At 43.8% G+C, this 20,657-nt stretch overlaps 2 protein-coding genes across 12 annotated transcripts in view; one reads left to right on the top strand and one right to left on the bottom strand.

The window, feature by feature from the left end:
- Positions 1-10,169: 10,169 nt before the first annotated feature.
- LOC122681606 (acyl-CoA-binding domain-containing protein 7-like) lies at positions 10,170-17,394 on the top strand. The gene is made up of 4 exons (XM_043883850.1): positions 10,170-10,231; positions 16,770-16,887; positions 16,992-17,054; positions 17,134-17,394. Exons 1-4 carry the CDS (start codon positions 10,220-10,222, stop codon positions 17,205-17,207), a joined length of 267 nt encoding a protein of 88 aa, XP_043739785.1. The 5' UTR covers positions 10,170-10,219; the 3' UTR covers positions 17,208-17,394.
- Positions 17,395-19,431: 2,037 nt separating this feature from the next.
- LOC122681698 (S-acyl fatty acid synthase thioesterase, medium chain-like) overlaps positions 19,432-20,657 on the bottom strand; it is a 39,445-nt gene continuing 38,219 nt past the window's right edge. For 10 of the 11 annotated variants that reach the window (XM_043884093.1, XM_043884092.1, XM_043884089.1 and 7 more), the window contains one exon: positions 19,432-20,560. In XM_043884093.1, the coding sequence (XP_043740028.1) occupies positions 20,530-20,560 (31 nt within the window). In that variant the 3' untranslated portion in view covers positions 19,432-20,529. The remainder of the gene's footprint in view (positions 20,561-20,657) is intronic. The other variant, XM_043884091.1, reaches the window with a different exon arrangement.

Here is a 20,657-nt window from a genome sequence, read left to right as displayed (position 1 = left end):
TTTTGGGTTGGCCAAAAAGTTCATTCAAGTTTTTCCCCATAAGTTGTTATGGAAAACCCCAAAGAAACTTTTTGGCCAACCCAATATTTTACTGAGTCCACTGATTCAACTGCTAATCTTTTCCAGAAGCACCTCCACAGTTCTTGTTGTTCAGTTGCTAAGTTGTGTCCAACTCTTTGTGACTCTATGGACTGCAGGTTTCCCTGTCCTTCACTATCTCCTGGAGTTTGCTCAAATTCATGCCCATTAAATCAGTGATGCTATCTAACCACCTTATCCTCTGCCCTCTTCTTCTCCTTTTGTCTTCAATCTTTCCCAGCATTAGGATCTTTTCCAATGAGTCAACTTTAATACTTTGGCTACCTGATTGAAGGAACCCCCACAGATACACCCAGAAACAATGAAATAATGTTTAATCAGGCCAGTCAAGTTGACACATAAAATTAACCATCACAGTATGATGGTCTCTGTATCATACATAATAATTGTTATATAAACGGTAACGTTATTTTAAAATCAGTGACTAGAATAACTTTTGTGATGAGCTACAAAATCAATGACCTTTTTAGTATGCAGTTAACAAAGCCTCCTACTGAAAGTGGTTAGTCAGTGGTTATTATCTGTCTTCAAAGTCTGGATCTTTTCCAAGACGGGCTCATTGGCTTACACAACATCTCCTCAAAATCCCAAGGACTCTCTGTCCTTCCCCTTTGCCATCCTCTGACTCTTGGCATTGGCCCTCAAGCTTGTCCTCTCAAGCTCACAGTCTAGTGGTGACAGCTCTGATCGTCACAATTCACATAACCACGTGGCAGGAAGCAGAAGTTTCCCTCATGCATTTCTTTCTATCAGAAAGAAAAATCTTCTTAAGAAGCCCTAACAGACTTCATTCTGTTGCTCACTGGACAGTATCAGTCACATGCCCCCACTGAAACCAGTCCCTGGCGGGGGTGAGTGAGTCAAACGAGACTTGCTGAGACCAGTTATGAGTCTTCTCTTGGAGATGGAGCATAATATGGCTCCATAACCAAATGAAAGTAGGATCATTGACAAAAATGAAGGGGGAAATGGCTGCTAGGTGGGGAACCAATACATTAATGTCTCCAGTAGGGAGACATTTTGTTTAGTGGAGTTCAGTTGCAGAATACGTTAATTGGACACTAATACATAAAACACATGCAATTTAACAACCAAATGATCAGGGTGGAAACAAAATGATGAGCCATTATAATTTAATTCAGCCCTATGTATTAGCATTGAAACCAAGCCTAAAAATGACACAAGTTTAACACAAGTTTAAAGAGGAATATTAAACTCACGAGAGGTTGTTGGCAGTGGTACCTGGAGAAGATAAAGCCCTGAGCTAGCCATTACATCTTGTTAACTGGGTAAAAGCTGGAAGGTATTTATGAACCTTGACTTCGAAAACTCTTTTAAAGTAACAGTCATGTCCAACTCTTTGGGACCCCATGGACTGTATAGCCTGCCAGGCTCTTCTGCCCATGGAATTTTCCAGGCAAGAATACTGGAGTGGGTAGCCATTCCCTTCTCCAGGAGATCTTCCCAACCAAGGGATCGAACCCATGTCTCCTGCATTGCAGGCAGATTCTTTACCATCCGAGCCACCAGGGAAGCCCAAAATAATAATAAATGTTAAACCAAACAAAAGTAAAAATGCGTCCTGTCAGACAGTCTTTTTCTGAAGCTAGTTACAGTGAAATCATTCTGGTTAGTTTTTTGCAAGGAGTTTTCAAACATGTTAATTTTAAAATAATGTGAAATGTGATTTTCCTGGCTATGTTTACTTAGTTGTTTACTTTGGGAAGTGGTATTAGTTGTCTGTGGTTTCAGGGAAGTTATATTTATTAAGAGTTTGTTGTAGAAAATTATTTATCTAAAGTTGTGACATAGTCAACTGTACCTAACCTGTGACATAGTCACCTGACATAATCACCAATTCAGTGTCAGGACATCACTGACTTTATAACTTTACTAGTTTAGAAGTAACTTGACCTCATTGATTAGTCAGAAGGTACTAAGAATCCTGTTTTGATTTTCTTCCCATGGACCTGTTTATAATGAATTTGGTAGCACTAATAGACATTTCAAATAAATAACACAAGTATGAGTCTTTTCACTTCCTTCCTTGTGAATATTCATAATCAACAGCTGTTTAGGCCAATCAGACCTTGAGCAAATTCAGCCACTCACACAAAACCAGATATCAGAAATGGAGAACCATATCGTAATTGTTAATGTAATATTTAAAACCACTTAGATTTATGGAAAAAGCTTATATTTCTGATTAGTGACTAGTAAAATAATAAGGTGAATCTCACCATAGAAAATGTAATGAAGTAGGAAAAAAATGAAATGGGTAGAAAATTTTAGTCTATGTGTAAAAGAAAATCTTTGGAAAATGCAGTTTGCTTCATATATAACTTTTGTGTGTGTGTAGCCAATATGAGCTCTTCTAAGCCAAACATTACAACTTTTTAAGCTAGAAATGAAAAAGCCACTGAAAATGAAAAGCCTACAGGATTTAGTTTCTACTAAGGTAAATGTTTATAACTATAACCATTAATCAAAAAACTCTCAGGGGATCCTCAATAATTTATTTAAAAGAATAAAGTGATCTAGAGTCCCCAAAATGAGAAAATGGGCCCGTTTCTTGGTACAGTCTCACAAGAGACCATCATAAAATTTCAGTTCTCTAACTCCCTGGCTGGGCTGCTTTTCGGTTCTTCTAGCTCAAGAAACTGGTTTTCAGTGACCAGAACTCTCACCAACGTTTCTTGTAGACACAGGGTTTTTGGCTGTTACTAATTTTTACTTTCATGTCCCCATTTTTCTTCGTTCTTTTTTCCTTCAGTTTTTAAAAACTCTTTTCTTCATTTTCATCTTTACTTTTTTCTTTTTCTCATGTTTTTTCCTTTTTAAAACTTTGTTTTCTCTTATTTAGATTTGTCAGTATTTGGTTTTGTTTATTGGCACGTCTGGCATTATGTTTTGGTTCCATTATAAAGATCAGTTCGTCAGAGGATGTCGGGAAGTGATTTTCTTTTGAGGTGATTTGGGTCAAGTTCCTGACCAGCTTTCCTCAATTTTAAGTTGACCTTGAGACACCCTGACTCCCAGGTCAGCAGTAAGTCCAACACGCTCCTGGCCTCTCAGACATCTCTGTTGAGGATGACCTCCATATTGACAATCATTAACAGTCAAGACCATCACCATGGGCAACATGACCGAGCTAAAGCTGGCTCAGTACATCCTGACTTAGGAAAGAGGCAGTCATGAAGATCATTGACAAGACTTAGACAAACTCCTCCGGACTCCAGAGACGGTCCCTTGAGTGAGAACCATGAAAGACTTGAGTCCTCCCCAAACAGTTATTTGTAGCGATCCATTCTGCCTTCCTTGAGGAATTACTCAATGGAAGAGACATATTTGAGGACCTGGTGGCTCATGGAAATCCATAAGAAAAAGAGGTTCTGGCAAATTCCATCGGTGATACACTGTCACCAGAAGTGCATTGCTCATAGAGTTAAAGGCAGAGCGCCTGCTTTTGGGTGCTGATATGAAGAAAACTTTGAAGACTATGGCTTTGGCGTTACATTCACCTTTGGCAACAAACTAGATATCTTCACTGGCTGTCCCCCTTTAGGCTACCCTGGAACTCTTCCAAGTCCAAATAAGATAGACCCACAGTAGACGTGTGGAATCTGAGAATCATCCTATATACACTGGTCTGCAAACCCCTTACCTGTTGATGGACGCCTGCCTTCAAGGAGCTGCAGGAATCAGTACTTAATGGAATAGACCATATGCCCTTTCACATGTCCAGGAAATGTGAACTGCTCAAGAAATTTCTCATTCTCAATCCCAGCAAGAAAGGCACTTTAGAGCTCATCAGGAAAGATCCGTGGATAAACAGAGGTCGTGAAGATGAACCAAACCTTGCATGGAGCCACTCTCTTGACTCCCAGGAACCCTGATGGTGGCGTCCAGCGTGACAAAAGGCAGGAAGTCCAAGGCTCACTGATGGCTGGAAGCACAACCAAGTGATGGCCATCTCTCTGCTTCTGAGGTACAAGAGAGCCGAGCAGGAGGGCCACATCATCGCCCCGAAACCCCAGACTTTGGTGGATCTAATCAACAGCAGCCCACCCAGGATCCACCCAAAGTTTCTGCTAACACACAGCAGTGAGGTGTCAGCAAGCTGGCAGCCCCTTCCACTAATTCCCATTCTAACAATACTCAGAGGGACAACACAGAACATAAGCCACCTGAGGAGGACCAAGTGTAGGGCAGAAGGGCAGTGGCAAAGCCAAGGAGGGGAAGAGACCACCTAGCCTCCAGCACAAATCAACGCAGGAATTGCCTGCTTTGGGAGTGAGCAAGCCCCGGCCAGGCCTCTATGCAAAGGGGCAAAGCCAGCCTAACCCTGCCAAGGTCAAGGGCTCTAAGGGCTCTGCACCCTTCCAACACCCCAGTCTCCCTGACAAAGCCACGCCTGCATAGAGATCCCCGCATTATGGCTCACCAAGGCCTCAGGGCCATGCCCCATTGGGAAGCTGGGCTGTGTCCCCAGCCCAGACTCCCAAGGGTGTCCTTTTCTTCCACCCACCCATCAGAAGTAGTGGCAGAGCCACAGAAGGAACCTGCGTCCTCCAGGGTGTGTCCAAAGGAAGCTCCATCCATTGAGGCGACCTCTGAAGGATAAGCCACCCCAGCCTTCCTTCCGAAGGACCAGCAAGGGCTTCTTCACCAGGTTCAAGTTCAAGTTCATACTGAAATTTCTGTGTTTCCGCTTTGTCAGAAGACATCTTGAAAGTGTGAGGCGGATGGGAGACAGTTCCCCCTCATGGAGTGGGAGCACAGGCGGTGAGAAAGAAAAACCGTGGGAAGGCCAGGTGGTGCTCACGACGCTTGAAGACCGCGAACCTCATGGAGCCCAGCGAGAAGGTGCAGGGCTTCAGCCAGGTGCTGGAAGCAAAGGGCGTCAGCGCGAACTGCGCCGGAGGCCTGCGCTGCTGTGAATGCCTGGCGCCGGGGCCAAGAGGACGGGGGTCCAAACGGTCACGCCCGCCTCTCAACGTAGCTTCTTTTCCGTGGCAAGCTGCGCTTCTGCGGATTTGGAAAGCATTGTGTCCACTCGCCCCGCTAAAAAAAAAACATTGCATCTTCTACCTTCAAAAAGTGGCCAGTAGCCTCCAGGGAGACAAGAGGTGGGGCAATCCTTGCCCCCGCAGCTGACTGTTTGCGTCCGGGCCGCCGGGCCGCGCATCTCTGCGGCGTTGGCTCTGCGTTCGTGCTTGTGGGGGAGGGGAGCCAGGGTTGGTAACGTATCAGAACTCCTAACGGGTGCTTCCGGGGAAAATCTCTTGGGCGAATTTTACTGAGCAGGCCTGACTAGTATTAAGCGACCACTGTGAAAAGAGTTTGGGGTTGATCATAAGAGAGCTGGGATGAAACTGAAATGTGCGTGCAGCAGGCGCTCAGATGCTGTTTGGGCTATAGGAGCTCATTCTGGCTGCAGGTTAGAGACTCGATGGATAAGCGGCCAGGTTCTCTTTGTGTTTTGAAAGTGGCCTCTTACTGCAAGGACAGTGAGGGAGACAGCAAGAACAAGGTCAGCTCAACTCATTGATGGCTGAGCAACCTCTCGTTTGTAAATTTTTCCCCCATTCTACTTTATTTCTTCCGGAAGACAAAAACAAGAGGATGCTTCCCCAGCTTGTTGTATGTGCTAGAATTCCCATGCAATGACAAGAGAAATTCAAGAATCTTCTATGGAACTCGACTCATGGATGTTAAAATTTATATAGAAGAGCAAGGTGCCAAGGACAGGCCTTCCTGAAGAAGAACAAAATTGGGAGGCTTTAATAATTAAGACAATGTGATGTAGGTGGGGGGATAAACAAATGCAGAGCCCAAGAAACTATCAATATGTTAAGTCTCATGATTTCTCTTAAACCCACCCTAGTCAGGCTTGCCCCCCAACCCCACCCTCACGACTGCATTAAAACTTCCTATCAGGTCATCAGTGATCTGGACAATGACCTAAATCCAATTACTAATTCTCAGTCTTCATCTAACCTAACATACTTTGGACATGAACTTGGGCAAACTCCAGGAGATGGTGAAGGACTGGGAAGCCTGGCATGCTGCAGTCCATGCTGTTGCAAAGGGTTGGACTTGACTTGGCGACTGAACAACAACAACAACAAAACATACTTTCTCACTCATGATGCTTCCTCAACTCTGCATTCTCTTGGTTTTTCTCTCACCTCAGTGATCACTTCTCTGTCTCCTTCGTGCTCTTCCCCCCAAACATTTAGTGTTGAAATTTCCCATGGCTCACTCTTCAGTTCTGTTTCCATCTCTCCTCCATACACACTGAGTTTCTAGGGCCATCCAAGTTTCAGAAATTGAACCCCTGAGTCTCAGATCTATACACCCAGCCCAGTCGAGACTTGAATATCTAACTGCCCATTTCACATTTCCACTTGGATGTCTGATATCTCAAATGCAGCATGTCCATGGTGGAACTTCTGATGTTTGTTGCTGTTTTTCAGCTTCTAAGTCATGTCTGACTGTTTGCAACCCCATGGACTGCAGCATGCCAAGCCTCTCTGTCCCTCACTATCTCCCGGAGTTTGCCCAAGTTCATGTCTGCTGAACCCAGTGATGCTATCCAACCATCTCATCCTCTGCCACCCTCTTTTCCTATTGCCTTCAATCTTTCCCAGCATCAGGGTCTTTTCCAATGAGTCAGCTCTTTGCATCAGGTGGGGAAAGTATTGGAGCTTCAGCTTTAGCAACAGTCCTTTCAATGAATATTCAGAGTTGATTCTCTTTAGGATTTGACTGGTTTGATCTTGCTGTACAAGGGACTCTCTGATCTTTGCCACCCCATCAGGCCAACTCCACCTATAGTTCTTCCAGTTACTCAAGGCAAACATCTCACAACTGTCCTGACTCCTCTCTTTCTTTCATACCGATACAGAATCTATCAGGGTCTCCTATTGACTTCACCTTCAAAATAAATGCAGAATCTGAACATCTCACTGCCTCCACTGCTGCCACCTGAGTTGGAGACACCCATAAGTTCTCTCCTGGATTATTATTACAATAAGACTCTTGCTTCCAATGTTGTTCTTTGTAGTCATAGTAACAGAAGAGAGTCTTAAAAAAAAAAAAAAAAGATAAAGTAAGTCAGATCATGTCAGTCCTCACTGAGAACCCTTCGGTGGTTCTGTTTGACTCCCCCTTGAAGCCAAATGCTTTCAGGCAAGGTGTTATGTGATTGGGTCCCCATCTCCTATCCTCTGACCTCTTCTTTTGCTCCTCTGCGCCAGCCCCATTGGCACATCACACCTGCCAGGAAGCTCATTTCTGAGTGCCTTTGTACTGGATGCTGTTTTTGCAAGGGAATCTCTTCCCCAGGGATCTTCCAGGCCAGCTCCGTCACCTCCTTCAACTTTTACTCAAATGTTATCTTCCCATGAGGCCCATCCTGATGACATGTTTATAACTGCAAGTCACCTCCCCACTCCATATGCACAAGATTCTCCACCTCTTTGCTCTGCTCTTTTTGAAAACTGCACCTATCAGGGGCTTCCCTGGCAGTCCAGTGTTTGGGACTTCACATCCCAATGCAGGCGGCGCAGTTTCGACCCTTGGTCAGGGAGCTAAGATACCACATGCCTCATGGCTAAAAACCCAGAAAAACATAAGACAGAAGCAATATTGTAACAAATTGAATAAAGATTTTATTTTTTAATATTTATTCTTATTTTTGGCTGTGCTGGGTCTTCACTGCTGCATGAGAGCTTTAGTTGTGGTGAGCAGGGGCTACTCTTGGTTGCAGTGCACAGGTTGCTCATTGCAGTGGCGTCTCTTGTTTCAGCGCACCGGCCCGAGGCACTTAGGTTTCAGAAGTCGCAGCTCACGGGTTCTAAAGTGCAGGCTCGGTAGTGGTGGTGCATGGGCTTAATTACTCTGCAGCACGTGGGATCTAGTTCCTGGACTAGGGCATACCTGTGTCCCCTGCATGGGCAGGCGGATTCTTAACCACTGGACCACTAAGGAAGCCCAATGAAGACTTAAAAAATGTTCCAAATCAAAAAAATCTTTACAAAAGAAAATAGCACCTATCACCTAACATCTTTCAATAGATTGTATAATTTGCTTTTTGTATATGTTTATTATCTGTCATCCCCTGCCAAAATGTAACACAAGGATAGGGATTCTTGTTTGTTTTGCTGACTGATGTTTCTCAAAAGCCTAGAAGGGTGCCTGGCTCATTTGGCACTCAATAACTGTTGGATTAGATGAATGAAAGTGTGAGTGAATAAGGAGGATAGGATGGAACGGAACCAGGAGAGTCACAGAGGTAAAGAGGAATGTTCTATTTCTTAAATTGGTGGTATGCTCATAAATGCGCCCTTTATTTTCTAAAAATACTTATGTATGTATGCATACTGGTTTATAATCAATATTTAACAATAGTAAAAATAAAAATCTTTATTATCCAGCTTGACTGACTCCCTAAAGTTTCCACAAAACTGAGTTTTCATTGTACCTAGTATATGATGATCACTGAACAGAGGACATTGATGTTTCTGTTGTTTCTTTTTGCTCCTTGAGACAGGCCAGTCATGGCTCTGGCAACCAGTAGGAGGATGGCAACTCAAGAGAAGAACATGCTTTGGAAAGAGTGCTTAAAATAACATTCTAGACTTAGAGAATAAAATGGAGCACAGTGTATCGTCCCTCTCTTTTCCTCCTGATTTTTTTATAATGACTATAATATCAAAATGTCTCAACTGCAGATACACACCCATACTGGAGCTCACTGCTCCCAGCTGACACACACTGATAAACAGGACTTTCTCCAGTAGACAGAGCACTTGCTCTTCTTCAGCTGCTATTTCCATTGTGCCTTTTAGTGTGCTTCTCATCGCTGGGAAATTTTGAAAAAAATTCTGCCCAGTACAGAAAAAAGAATTTCTTTTTCTTTTTCTTGTTTTGACCATACCACATGGCTTGTGGAATCTTAGTTCCCCCACCAAGTGTCCAACCTGGCCTTCAGCAGTGAAAGCGCAGAGCCCTAACCACCGGACCACCAGGGAATTCCCCTTTCAGTATATTGTTCTAAAATTTGCTTTTTGTCCTTTATTTGGAAACTCATTGACTTCCCTATGAAAATAGTTTTGAGGAGAAAATAAAAAACCAAGGGATTTACATGAAGATGTAGCAAATAATTTTTAAGTGTAATCTTATGCAAAAACAAGGTAAAATGTTTCTTATGCAAAAACACGATAAACCGTTTTAGGGCCTTGAACTCCTGTATGTTGTTACATTGTTAGACATTTCAAATCAATAGCTTTCTTAAAACAGAGTTTGCCCTTTCTTCCAATCACTTTGCTCCACGAAGACTTGTATGAAATGAACTCCTCAGATGACCAGAAAATGCAGTTCCAGTTCTTTGAAAATTTAATCAGACGTGAATTACAACCCCGTTCTGTGTCTGCAGACTTGGAGTGACACTGGGTTTGTTCCCCTGGAGAATGGGGTCATGTTGAAGAGTCCTGTGTGTGTGTGGTTTTTTTTTTTTTTTTTACCCTAATTGAAATCCAGTTGGGATGATTGCAGAGCGTGTTCAGAATGTAAGTGGCTCTCCTTTTATAATGAGGAGAAGAGGCAAACTACCTCTTCATTCCTGGTGGGCTGTGCCTCAAGACGGGTCGGGAGACAGAGATACCAGATAAACGCTGTCTGCCACCCAAGCTCTTAGAATCATGCAGAGGACAGAGGTATATATGAAAAGGAATCCCAAGTGAGGTCAGTGCCCTGGAGAGACCTCTCAGGATTTCCTGCAAACAACCTCTAGAGAATGAATAGAGCGAGTCAGGGGCAGAGAGGAGCTCATTTAAATTCTCTTCCCTGCGCCTTGCCAGTTGCAACCTCTGGCAGCGCACAACTCTCTGCAGGGCTTAGGCTGGGAGAAGAGCGCGGCCCCGCGGGCCCGGACGGTGTCACTCACCGCCCAGCCCCGCCCTCGCGGGCCAGCGACCAATGGGCATAGGCCGGGCCCGGGAGCGCGACCAATGGGAGCCGGCGGGCGGAGGCGCGCTGCCCTTTAAGGAGTCGCTGGACGCCGGGTCCCGGGAACCCGGCGCTTAGAGACAGGCACCGTCCAGGTTTAGCCGCCATGTCCCTGCAGGTGAGCTGGGTGTGCGCGCGCTGCTGCGGGCGGGGAGGAGCGTACGTCCCGGAGAAAAGCGCTCGAGTGGGGCGTGGGGCCGGCGTGACGCCCCGCCGGGGTCGCGGCGCATCTCTGACCCGGCACTTCGGGCCGCTGCTGCCAGTCCTCTTTGTCCCCGGTAGCTGTCCGCGGGGACCCCCGAGACACGCCCACCCCATCGCCAGCGCCCCCTTATTGCGCGTAATCCGCACCGGTGCATTCTGTTGACGGCGTGCCGGGCTCCCTATGGCAACTCTTGTGAACCCCGGGGACTGGTTAGACGCAAACCAGGCACCCGCCGCGGGAGGGCGGGCGCCAGGCTGCTCCCAGCGGACCCGGCGGGTCCTGCCCAGCCATCTCTTCCCATCCTGGAGAGGGAGGTGTGGGCGGCCTCCCCTTGCTCCTTGGCATGCCTAGGGGCTCTTCCAAGCTAGTGCAGAGATCTGGAAAACCACGATCTTAAATATACTGTTCTTGTGGTCTTTGGAGGGAAAAAAAAGTTTATGTTCAGGGTGGAAATTTGGGGGAAAGGGAAGAAATGTAAAGTAAAAAAGAAAAAGGGGAAAGTGTTAGTTTCTCAGTCCTGTCCGGCTCTTTGTGACCCCGTGGACTGTAACCCGCCGGGCTCTTCTGTCCATGGAATTCTCCAGGCAAGAATACTGGAGTGGGTAGCCATTCTTTTCTCAAGGGGACCTTCCCAACCCAGGTATGAAACCAGGCGGATTCTTTACCAGGGAAGCCCATAATATAAAGTAGAACATCAGACATTCCTTCACCCAAGTGATAACCACATTAGCACTAGGTTACTTTCTCAAGTGTTCGAGAAACATCTATGTGATATGTGAATGTATATGTTTATACACACACTTTGCTTTTTATATAATTTTGCTCTCTCGCTCTCTCTCTTTTTTAATTTGTACTATGAGCTTTCTGTCACCACTAAATATTCTTTAAAAATTTTAAATGTTTGCATTGGGTACATGGCAGGATGCACCCCATGTGACCGTGGTACTCCAGGGTCACTGCTACACTAGGGGCGGGGTCGGGGGGCCTTGCGAAAACAGGAACGGGAGAGGGTGTGAGGAGAGATTTTAAGGCAGTTGTTTTGAAGACCCGTTAGGCACAGGCGCGGGGGAAATCCAGCAGGTCAGCTTTCAGCCAGGGTGCTGAGTACGGGCTCCAGCAGAGTGAGCTCAGCAGGCGTTGAAATTCCTCACCCAAAGCCGCGAGCCCAGCTCTGCAGCAGCACAGGAACATTATCCAACTTTCCCTTTGGCCCAGAGTGCTTGGAATTAAGTGTAAATGACTGTACCTTTAAGTCCCTGTTTCTGGGATTTCCCTGGTGGTCCAGTGGTTAAGACTGTGTGCTTCCACTGCAAGGGGTGTAGGTTCCATCCTTGGTCAGGGAACTAAGATCCTGCATGTGGTGAGGTGTGGCCAAAGATTAAAAGAAAAAAAAAAAAAATCTGTTTCTCACCTATTGCTGGGAGCCGTTATGGGAGGTCCCACCTGTGACGAGGTCATGAAGAAAATCAGGCAGGCAAGGCCGTCTGGGACCCCATCCATGACGAGGTCACGAGGAAAATACCTGACAGGCAAAGCCGTCTAGGATAAGGGACCCTCCAGGTTGGCCTCGGCCTCTACCCTACCCTATATCCTCCTCCCTTTTCTGCTGCTGTTCTTCTTTTTTTTTTTTTTTTTTAATTAATTAATTAATTTATTTTTTCAGTGGGTTTTGTCATACATTGACATGAATCAGCAATAGATTTACACGTATTCCCCATCCCGATCCCCCCTCCCACCTCCCTCTCCACCCGATTCCTCTGGGTCTTCCCAGTGCACCAGGCCCGAGCACTTGTCTCATGCATCCCCCCTGGGCTAGTGACCTGTTTCACCATAGATAATATACATGCTGTTCTTTCGCAACATCCCACCCTCACCTTCTCCCACAGAGTTCAAAAGTCTGTTCTGTACTTCTGTGTCTCTTTTTCTGTTTTGCATAAAGGGTTGTCGTTACCATCTTTCTAAATTCCATATATATGTGTTAGTATGCTGTAATGTTCTTTATCTTTCTGGCTTACTTCACTCTGTATAATGGGCTCCAGTTTCATCCATCTCATTAGAACTGGTTCAAATGAATTCTTTTTAACAGCTGAGTAATATTCCATGGTGTATATGTACCACAGCTTCCTTATGCATTCATCTGCTGATGGGCATCTAGGTTGCTTCCATGTCCTGGCTATTATAAACAGTGCTGCGATGAACATTGGGATGCACGTGTTTCACAATTTGTATGGAAATACAAAAAACCTCGAATAGCCAAAGTAATCTTGAGAAAGAAGAATGGAACTGGAGGAATCAACCTGCCTGACTTCAGACTATACTACAAAGCCACAGTCATCAAGACGTATGGTACTGGCACAAAGACAGAAATATAGATCAATGGAACAGAATAGAAAGCCCAGAGATAAATCCACAAACTTATGGACACCTTATCTTTGACAAAGGAGGCAAGGATATACAATGGAAAAAAGACAACCTCTTTAACAAGTGGTGCTGGGAAAGCTGGTCAACCACCTGTAAAAGAATGAAACTAGAACACTTTCTAACACCATACACAAAAATAAACTCAAAATGGATTAAAGATCTAAATGTAAGACCAGAAACTATAAAACTCCTAGAGGAGAACATAGGCAAAACACTTTCTGACATAAACCACAGCAAGATCCTCTATGACCCACCTCCCAGAATATTGGAAATAAAAGCAAAACTAAACAAATGGGACCTAATGAAACTTAAAAGCTTTTGCTGCTGTTCTTGTTTGCCCTGCTGCAGATTCTTGTGTTGCCTGCCGAGAGCTCTCCTGCTCCTCTTTCACTGAATAAAGACCAACTTAAAACCCTAATTAATAAATCTCCTGGACGCTGGTACGCTATGAAGGGGCCAGGGATGAAGGAAATGCTTCACTTCAAACATTTTGCTGGCATTCTGGCTTGTTTGATAAATGTGTGATCTCATTGCACAAAATGCTCTTGATTGTTCTAAACATCCTAAGCACAGTACACTAACAAAAGAAACTATTAAGCATAGGCCCCTTCACAGGGTGAGAAAAGCTCCACAAATATGATAGCCACAAATGTGCCTAATAGAAAATACTTTAGAGAGAGATTAGCTGGCAACTTCTTGCAGGTAGTTAACTTTTAGACTGAGAGCCTGTTTTGTGCCATGTCTGCTGTTTCTGCAGTCCTTCGCATTTCTGTTCTGTAAAAATGTAATCCTATCTAGTTCCCATAGAGATGACACTTATTAGAAAGAAAATAGATTAATTATAAGAAAAACAGGGTCGGCTACTGAAGTTGCTTAAGTCACACCAGGTGCAAGCCATAAAATGTTAGCAGGCCTGAAGGCCAAATGATAAAAAAGACTCTTGTGAACGAAAAAGTATGTGGGTGACATCCAGTTTCTGTTGAAGGTCAAGTTGCTGTAATGTTTTGAGATGACCTGTGTGTAAACAATATGCACTTCCCCCCAAAAGATGTTGTTAAGGGTATAAAGGGGCCCTGCGAAAATAAACTTTAGACTTAGCCCCGAGCTTTGTCTCACTCTCTCTCTCATTCGCCGACGCCGTTCATCCTGAGGGTTCCCCTGGATCTTGCTGGGGCTAGACCCTGGCAACCTATGATAATTTCAGACCCTCCTAATATCTACTCACTTTTCATTCATGTGTTCAACAAGGAGGTACAGGGCTCAGATGGGCTCCTCCCACCTGCCAGCACTCTGTAAGGCAAGGCTGTTGCTACTGAGATGAATGTTTGTGCCTATCCTCTGTTCTGGATACTTGGGGGGAACAAATACCTTCCCACCAGCCTTGTGCTGAGCCCTAATAAATACTGTTAGGTCTGCCTGGAACCCGCTTCCCTGTCACTGTCCATCCGCTAGGTACTGACCCCACCCCAGGCTCAACTAAGCATCATCTTCTCTGAGAAGGTGCCTTCCACCCTCACAACTGTTCCCTTCTCTGTGGTCCCAGGACACCTACTGCTCCTCTGCTTGAGCAAGTATCACATGATCACTGTGACCCACTCATCTCCCACAGGATGCTGAGCTTTGTGAAAGCTGGCTGCCCTGTTCATCCCTGTCTGCTCTCCCAAGGCCTGGCCCCTCAGAGGTGTTCAATACATATTGAATCAATAGTGTGATACAAGTGGTGAGCTCTGGGCTGGCAGAGTCAACAGAATGAAGTCAAGAATATTTACGGTCTTATTCTTGTTTCATCCTCATGCTTCCCGGCTAAGGTTGATGCCTTTTTTTTTTTTTTTTTTAGCTGAAGCCAAATCTCATGGGAGCTCCATTGCTTACACAGAGTCCCAGGGCAGTGTGTCTCCAAGCTAGAATTAAAACCCAGGATCCTGACATGAGCCCAATGTTTTTCCCGCCACGGCTCATCGTAGCTGGGCTGGGAGAAGGCACACTGAAACTGCCACGTAAAACATGAGTGCATGACGTTGGGGTGCCAGGGAAGGGCATGCTGGAGAGAAAGACTGACACTGGGCCCTGCTCTGGAATGGGTTTTTCTCCTCTGCCTGGGGAGAGAGTAGAGAGGGGACCTCTGAAATTGCCTGGGAAATGGTCAAGGGCTCCACTTTTGGATAGAGAGGGTCCAAGACTTTCATGAGCTTGTTAGATGGTTCCATACCCCTCAAAACATGAAGCACAGTCTTCCAAAAACTCCTTCCTGGAAGGCAGGGACTTAGCAGGTTTCTGAGAAGCCTTAGAATTCGTATCAAGGCTTAGCTTGCCAAAAGGACTTGAGTTGCTGTCATTGGAAGATGGCACGAGACTTCACAGCAAATAGAACATCTGAGATGCCTGCCAACCCTGAAGGGAAGGATCCCTATACCTCCTGGACAGTCTTGCCCTGTCCTGCCCTTAGGAAGCTGAGGGAAGTAATGTAGCATTTTAACTTTGCCCTTGTTATAGACACAATATGTGCATGCACATTATGGGAAATTTGGAGAGTATAGATGGTATTTAAAAAAAAAACAAACAGGAAACTTACCAATAGAGGCCATTAGTATTGACACATTTTAGTATATTTGGATGTCTCTTCAAGATACTGATTTCATTTCCTTTGGATAAATACTCCAAAGTGGGATTGTGAGATCACATGGTAGTTCTTTTTTAAATTTTTGAAGAAGCTTCATACTGTTTTCCACAGTGGCTGCACCAATTTACATTCCCACCAACAGTGTATGGGGTGCCCTTTTCGCCAAATCCTCATCAACACTGGTTATTTCTTGCCTTTTTGATCATAGCCATTCTTACAGATATGAGGAGATATGTCATTGTTGTTTTGATTTGCATTTTCCTGATGCTTAATGATGTGGAACATTGTTTCAGATCACTATGTATCTTCTGTGGAAAAATCTCCTGACTCTTTTTAAATCAGATTGTTTTGTTTTGCTTTTTTTTTTTTTTTTTTGCTGTTCAGTCATACGAGTTCTGTATATATTTTGGATATTAGCCCCTTATCAGATAAACAGTTTGCAAATATTTTGTCCCATTCAGTAGGTTGCCTTTTCATTTTGTTGATGGTTTCCTTTGCTGTGCAGAAGTTTTTTGTTTGCTATAGTGTCCTGTGTTTATTTTTGTTTTAACTAGTTTTACTTTTGGTGTCACATCCAAAAATCATTGCTAAGAATGATGTCAAGGAACTTACTTTCTATCTCTTTTTCTAGTAGTTTACAGTTTTAAATCTTATGTTCAAATCTTTCATTCGAGTTGATTTTTGTATGTGGTGTAAGATGGGGTCCAGTCTCATTTTTTTGCTCGTGTATTCAGTTTTCCCAGAATTGTTGACTGAAGACACTGTCCTTTCTGCAGTGTATATTCTTGGCTCCTTTGTCATAAATGAATTGACCATATATGCATGGGTTTATTTCTGGGCTCTTGACTCTGTTCCATGGATCTTTGTGTCCGTTTTTATGTCGGTACCATACTGTTTTGCTTACCATAGCTTGTAATATCATTTGAAATAAGGAATTGTGATGCCGCCAGCTTTGTTCTTCTTTCTCAAGATTGCTTTAGCTTTTATGGTTCTATACACATTTTGGGATTGCTTTTTCTCTTTCGGTGAAAAATGCCATTGGAATTTTGATAATGAAGTGCATTGAATTTGTTGATGACTTTGGGTAAGATGAACATTTTACTATTAATGTTTTCTATTGAAGAACAGGGACTATCTTTCCATTTATTTATGTATTCTTCAGTTTTTAAACATTTAGATAAACATTTTAAATATTAAGAATTTTATTTTGTTCTCTGTATCAAATATGTAGGTGCATTGTCCGTGTAACAGGTAAGGACCAAAGGAAGTATCCACAAATTAAAATAAGGATAATCCTGGTGGAACCAGAGCAGTAATAGTTCATTTCTGATTGAAAGCTTCCTGTCCTCTTTAAGTTCTCCTGAAGCAGATAAACCTGCCTAAAGTTAGCAAATGCACTTTTTGTTTTAGGCTGATTTTGACAAGGCGGCCAAAGACGTGAAGAAGCTGAAAACCAGGCCAGATGATGAGGAACTAAAAGAGATCTATGGACTGTACAAACAGTCTGTAACTGGAGACATAGATATTGGTATTGTGCTGTCATATTAAAAAATAACAGTACACTTCGTTGAACAGTATAGAAGCATAGAATAACAAGTAACTCTGTGAATGTATCTTTCCTTCTTTTGGCAGAGTGTCCAACACTGTTAGATCTAAAAGGAAAGGCTAAGTGGGAAGCCTGGAACCTTCAAAAAGGTAGTTTTTAAGTGTTACACGAACCTTCTTAATTTCCACGTACATCGGTCGGTGAGTCAACCTGTTTGTATCTTTCTAGGATTATCAAAGGAAGATGCCATGAGTGCCTATATTTCTAAAGCAAGAGAGCTAATAGAAAAATACGGAATCTAGAATTCAGCCCATGAGAGAATTTTCCTTTTGAAGCCTTCATAATGGTATCGTGACCTAATACTTAGGGGAGAAATGCACTGTAACTCTTGATGGATCATCAGTATTTTTGCTAGTAACATGACTTGTCATTCTGAATTAGAGGTATGCTGAAACTACATGTTTAATAAAATTTTACTTGCTAAAACCAGGCAATTTTAAAGAGTTATTTTTAAAGTGTTGCTCTTGTAGTCTGTATACAAAAACATTAGTTTTTAGTGTAGTGTGTGTGTGTACACAAAAAGCTTGTTCTTTTGGCTTCTCTGTTTTTTCTGCAGTGAAGTGGTCTTACTGGTATAATCAGCACAGTTTATTAAGAACTAATCACAAGGGTCAATTCATTTCTCTGTGTAGCTTTGGGATTCACACCAATGCAGAGCCTCGGCAATACAGACACATCTGGCTCCAGGCTCCCTTCAGTGACTGATTTATAGGTAACCCGAGGCAAGTTACTGAAGCTTTGGCTAAAGCGCATCTGTAGGGTAAGGGGAAAATGTCGATCTCAGAGGTTAAGAATTGAATGAGGTACCTGTATTTATCCTACCTTCATTTTAAAGTGTATACTGTATAAAAGATGAGAGCAAGCAACAAAATTTTTAAAAATAAACTTATGAGTCTATCTCAAGCTCTTCAAAGAAAGAGGAAAAGCTGTCATGGGCTATCAGCTATTCAAGTTTCTATGCTTAGGACAAATAAAAACATCAGGCTGAAATGTAGTAGCTGGTGATGACAGACTGTACAGTATGCCTCTAAAGTCCAGTTTTATCAGAGTGAAAATGAAGAATCTGGAATGTCTATTGGACCAGTTTGCAGTCTCACTTTGGTGTCCACAGGCTCTCTGAAAGAAGGTGGCCTCATTTTCAGAGTCCTAACATCCATTTGAGATTCTACAGGCTAGAAGTCTTCCCAGAGAGAGTGCCTCTGTCCCCTGCTGAAGGGTGTAGGTTTGGTGTTGTGTGAGCACTGGGAGAGATTGATTTCATGTGACTTAAGAAAAAAATTTTTGGATTGACTAGATGAGTTTTCAGGGAATTATGTTGGGTGAAAAAAAAAAGCCAGTCCCAAAAGGTTATATATTGTATGATCCTGTTTATGTAACATTCTTGAAATGGCAAAATTGCAAACCTTGAGGACTGAATAGTGATTGCCAAGGAGGAGGGGAATGAGGGAGGATGTTAAAAGGCCAGCAGGAGGGATCCAGTGGTGATGGGATGTTCTGTATCAATGTCATCCCCTGGTTGGGCAGTGACACTAGAATTTCGCATGATGTTGCAAAAATTTTGCATGATGTTGGGGAAGCTGGGGAGCTCTGTGTCATTTCTTAGAACCCCATGTGAATCTACAGTTCTCGCAAAATAAAAAGTTTAATGAAAAACAAATCTAGCTTGATTTCTAATCTGGAAAACTTGGGAAAGTTAAAGGTGATTCTCCTCTCTACTAAGTGTTGCCTAAAGACAGAAGTCTTCCACGATGAAGTTGACACCCTCTTCCAGTGGAGGGCTCAGAAACTCTTTGAGCTGTTCCTGCGTGGACCTCACCTCCACCCCAAAAGGCTGGCATCGGCCGCATCATGAGATTCCTATTTGTGGACTGTAGTAACTACAGGTTGTTCAAATGAATAATCACAAATCTAGATTCCTTTAGCACCAATCCTTCTAGAACAGAGCCCTGTATCCTACCCAAGAGTAAAGCACAGTTCAGTGCACACTAAACGGTGAACATAGTTTCTCGAGGTTACCTTTAACTCAAATGTATTACATGAATTTTAACTCAAAACCCTCCCCCCTGACAATGAATTTTATATTATTTTCACTTTGTTAAAAAGAAACAATGGGGACTTCCCTGGTGGTCCAGTAGCTAAAGCTCGGAGGTCCCAATGCAGGGGCCCAGGTTTGATCCCTGGTCAGGGAACTAGATCCCACATGCTGCAACTTAGAGTTCACATTCTGCAACTAAGACCCACTACAGCCAAGTAAATAAATATTAAAAAGAATGATATAGTCTAAAAAGTCCCTCTTGTGTGTATTTCCCTTAATCTTACTCACTAAGACTCTCTATATACTATTTTTAAACCAACAAAAACACGACCCCATATTATGTGATCCCAAACACATCCGTGCTTTAGAAGGTGACATTTTAGCGTGTCAAGCTGTGTTAAGCTTTGGAAGCCGTAAGGAAGAGACACTGGTTGCATGCAGTAGGGGCTTTATTGTGAAGAACCAAGGGAGATAACAAATCAAGGTGCCAGTTAAACAGCCAGGATTCCAAGAGACAAACACGGTTTGGGCCTCGGCAGAGATGGCAGGACCCACGTAGCCCTGGGGATATGGTGCCTCTCCATCCCGGGCAGTAGGCATCTGTGAATCCTACCAGTGGTGGTCTGCCGTTGCTCTGACTCAGATCATTCTCCTACTTAATTTTTTCCCTTTTCTTTCCTGTATGTTTCCAACTGGTGTGCTTGCTTTCTCTGTCTGGTTCAGATGATCACACATGAAGCTGAGGCAGCCTGCTGGGTCTGGCATTTGTGCCTGACCCTCTGTACACCGAGGACTAGACTCCGGACAGTCACCCTGAGTCCCAGTTGGTCATTGCCTGAAGAGCAGCGGGAACACACACAGACAGCAAGCAGTCCAGGTCGGAGGAACCCCTTAGAAGAGAACCTAAGAGGGCTACGGGCATTCCGGGGACTTGCCAGGACAGGCAGCAATGATTATTCAGGGCTGTCTTATTTTAACATTTCCTCATTGATTGGGGCAACCCTATATTTCAAAAGATGAGATCAGGCTTTGGGCCCCAGTGTGTTAATGAAACAGTCATTTCATTTCAAGCACTTCCCCTGTCTGTGATTTTCACTGTCAGAATAACCGAAAGGAAGAAACGAATCATTGACCAAGCAGGAACTTCATTGACAAACCTTCCACAGATGAGACCCAAATGCGATTCTAATACAAAGAAGAAAGACCCTCCCGAAAGTATTCTTGACCCATTCATCTTGCATCCCCCAGATATGTAAATGCTCTGTGGGGAAATACATTTGTAGATAACACATCACCCTGACAGCAGCAAATTGATCATTTTCCAATCTCTGAAACAAACTCCTAAGCTACTCTGAAACACCGAAGAAGAGTATCACATGATCAATGGGACTGTTTTAAGACCAAGAAGGGGAGGTATCTGTCAAGAGGCAAGCGCTGATATTTCTAGAGACTTGGTTATGTATTTCTTGATGAAGCTTGTGTTGGAAGGTTCCAGAAGATAGAAGTGGTGTCCTGGAAGCACAAAACTTTCAAAATTTCCACTGGTTACATCTTTCCAGGCTGAAAAAACAGAATTGTATTTAATAACAAATGATGCCACCACCCGCAGATTTACTTCCAGGTGTTACTTTTCTAAGAGCTGACACTGGTGGTAGAG

This window comes from Cervus elaphus, chromosome 23 (assembly GCF_910594005.1).
Source record: "Cervus elaphus chromosome 23, mCerEla1.1, whole genome shotgun sequence".
Lineage (NCBI taxonomy): Eukaryota > Metazoa > Chordata > Mammalia > Artiodactyla > Cervidae > Cervus > Cervus elaphus.
This window is presented reverse-complemented; position numbering and strand designations above follow the sequence as displayed.

Bases quoted from the DNA above. Each gene is read 5' to 3' on its own strand.
- LOC122681606 (XM_043883850.1), top strand. The intron at 16,888-16,991 runs GTATTGTGCTGT...TTCTTTTGGCAG, and splicing joins AACTGGAGACATAGATATTG to AGTGTCCAACACTGTTAGAT. The intron at 17,055-17,133 runs GTAGTTTTTAAG...GTATCTTTCTAG, and splicing joins AGCCTGGAACCTTCAAAAAG to GATTATCAAAGGAAGATGCC.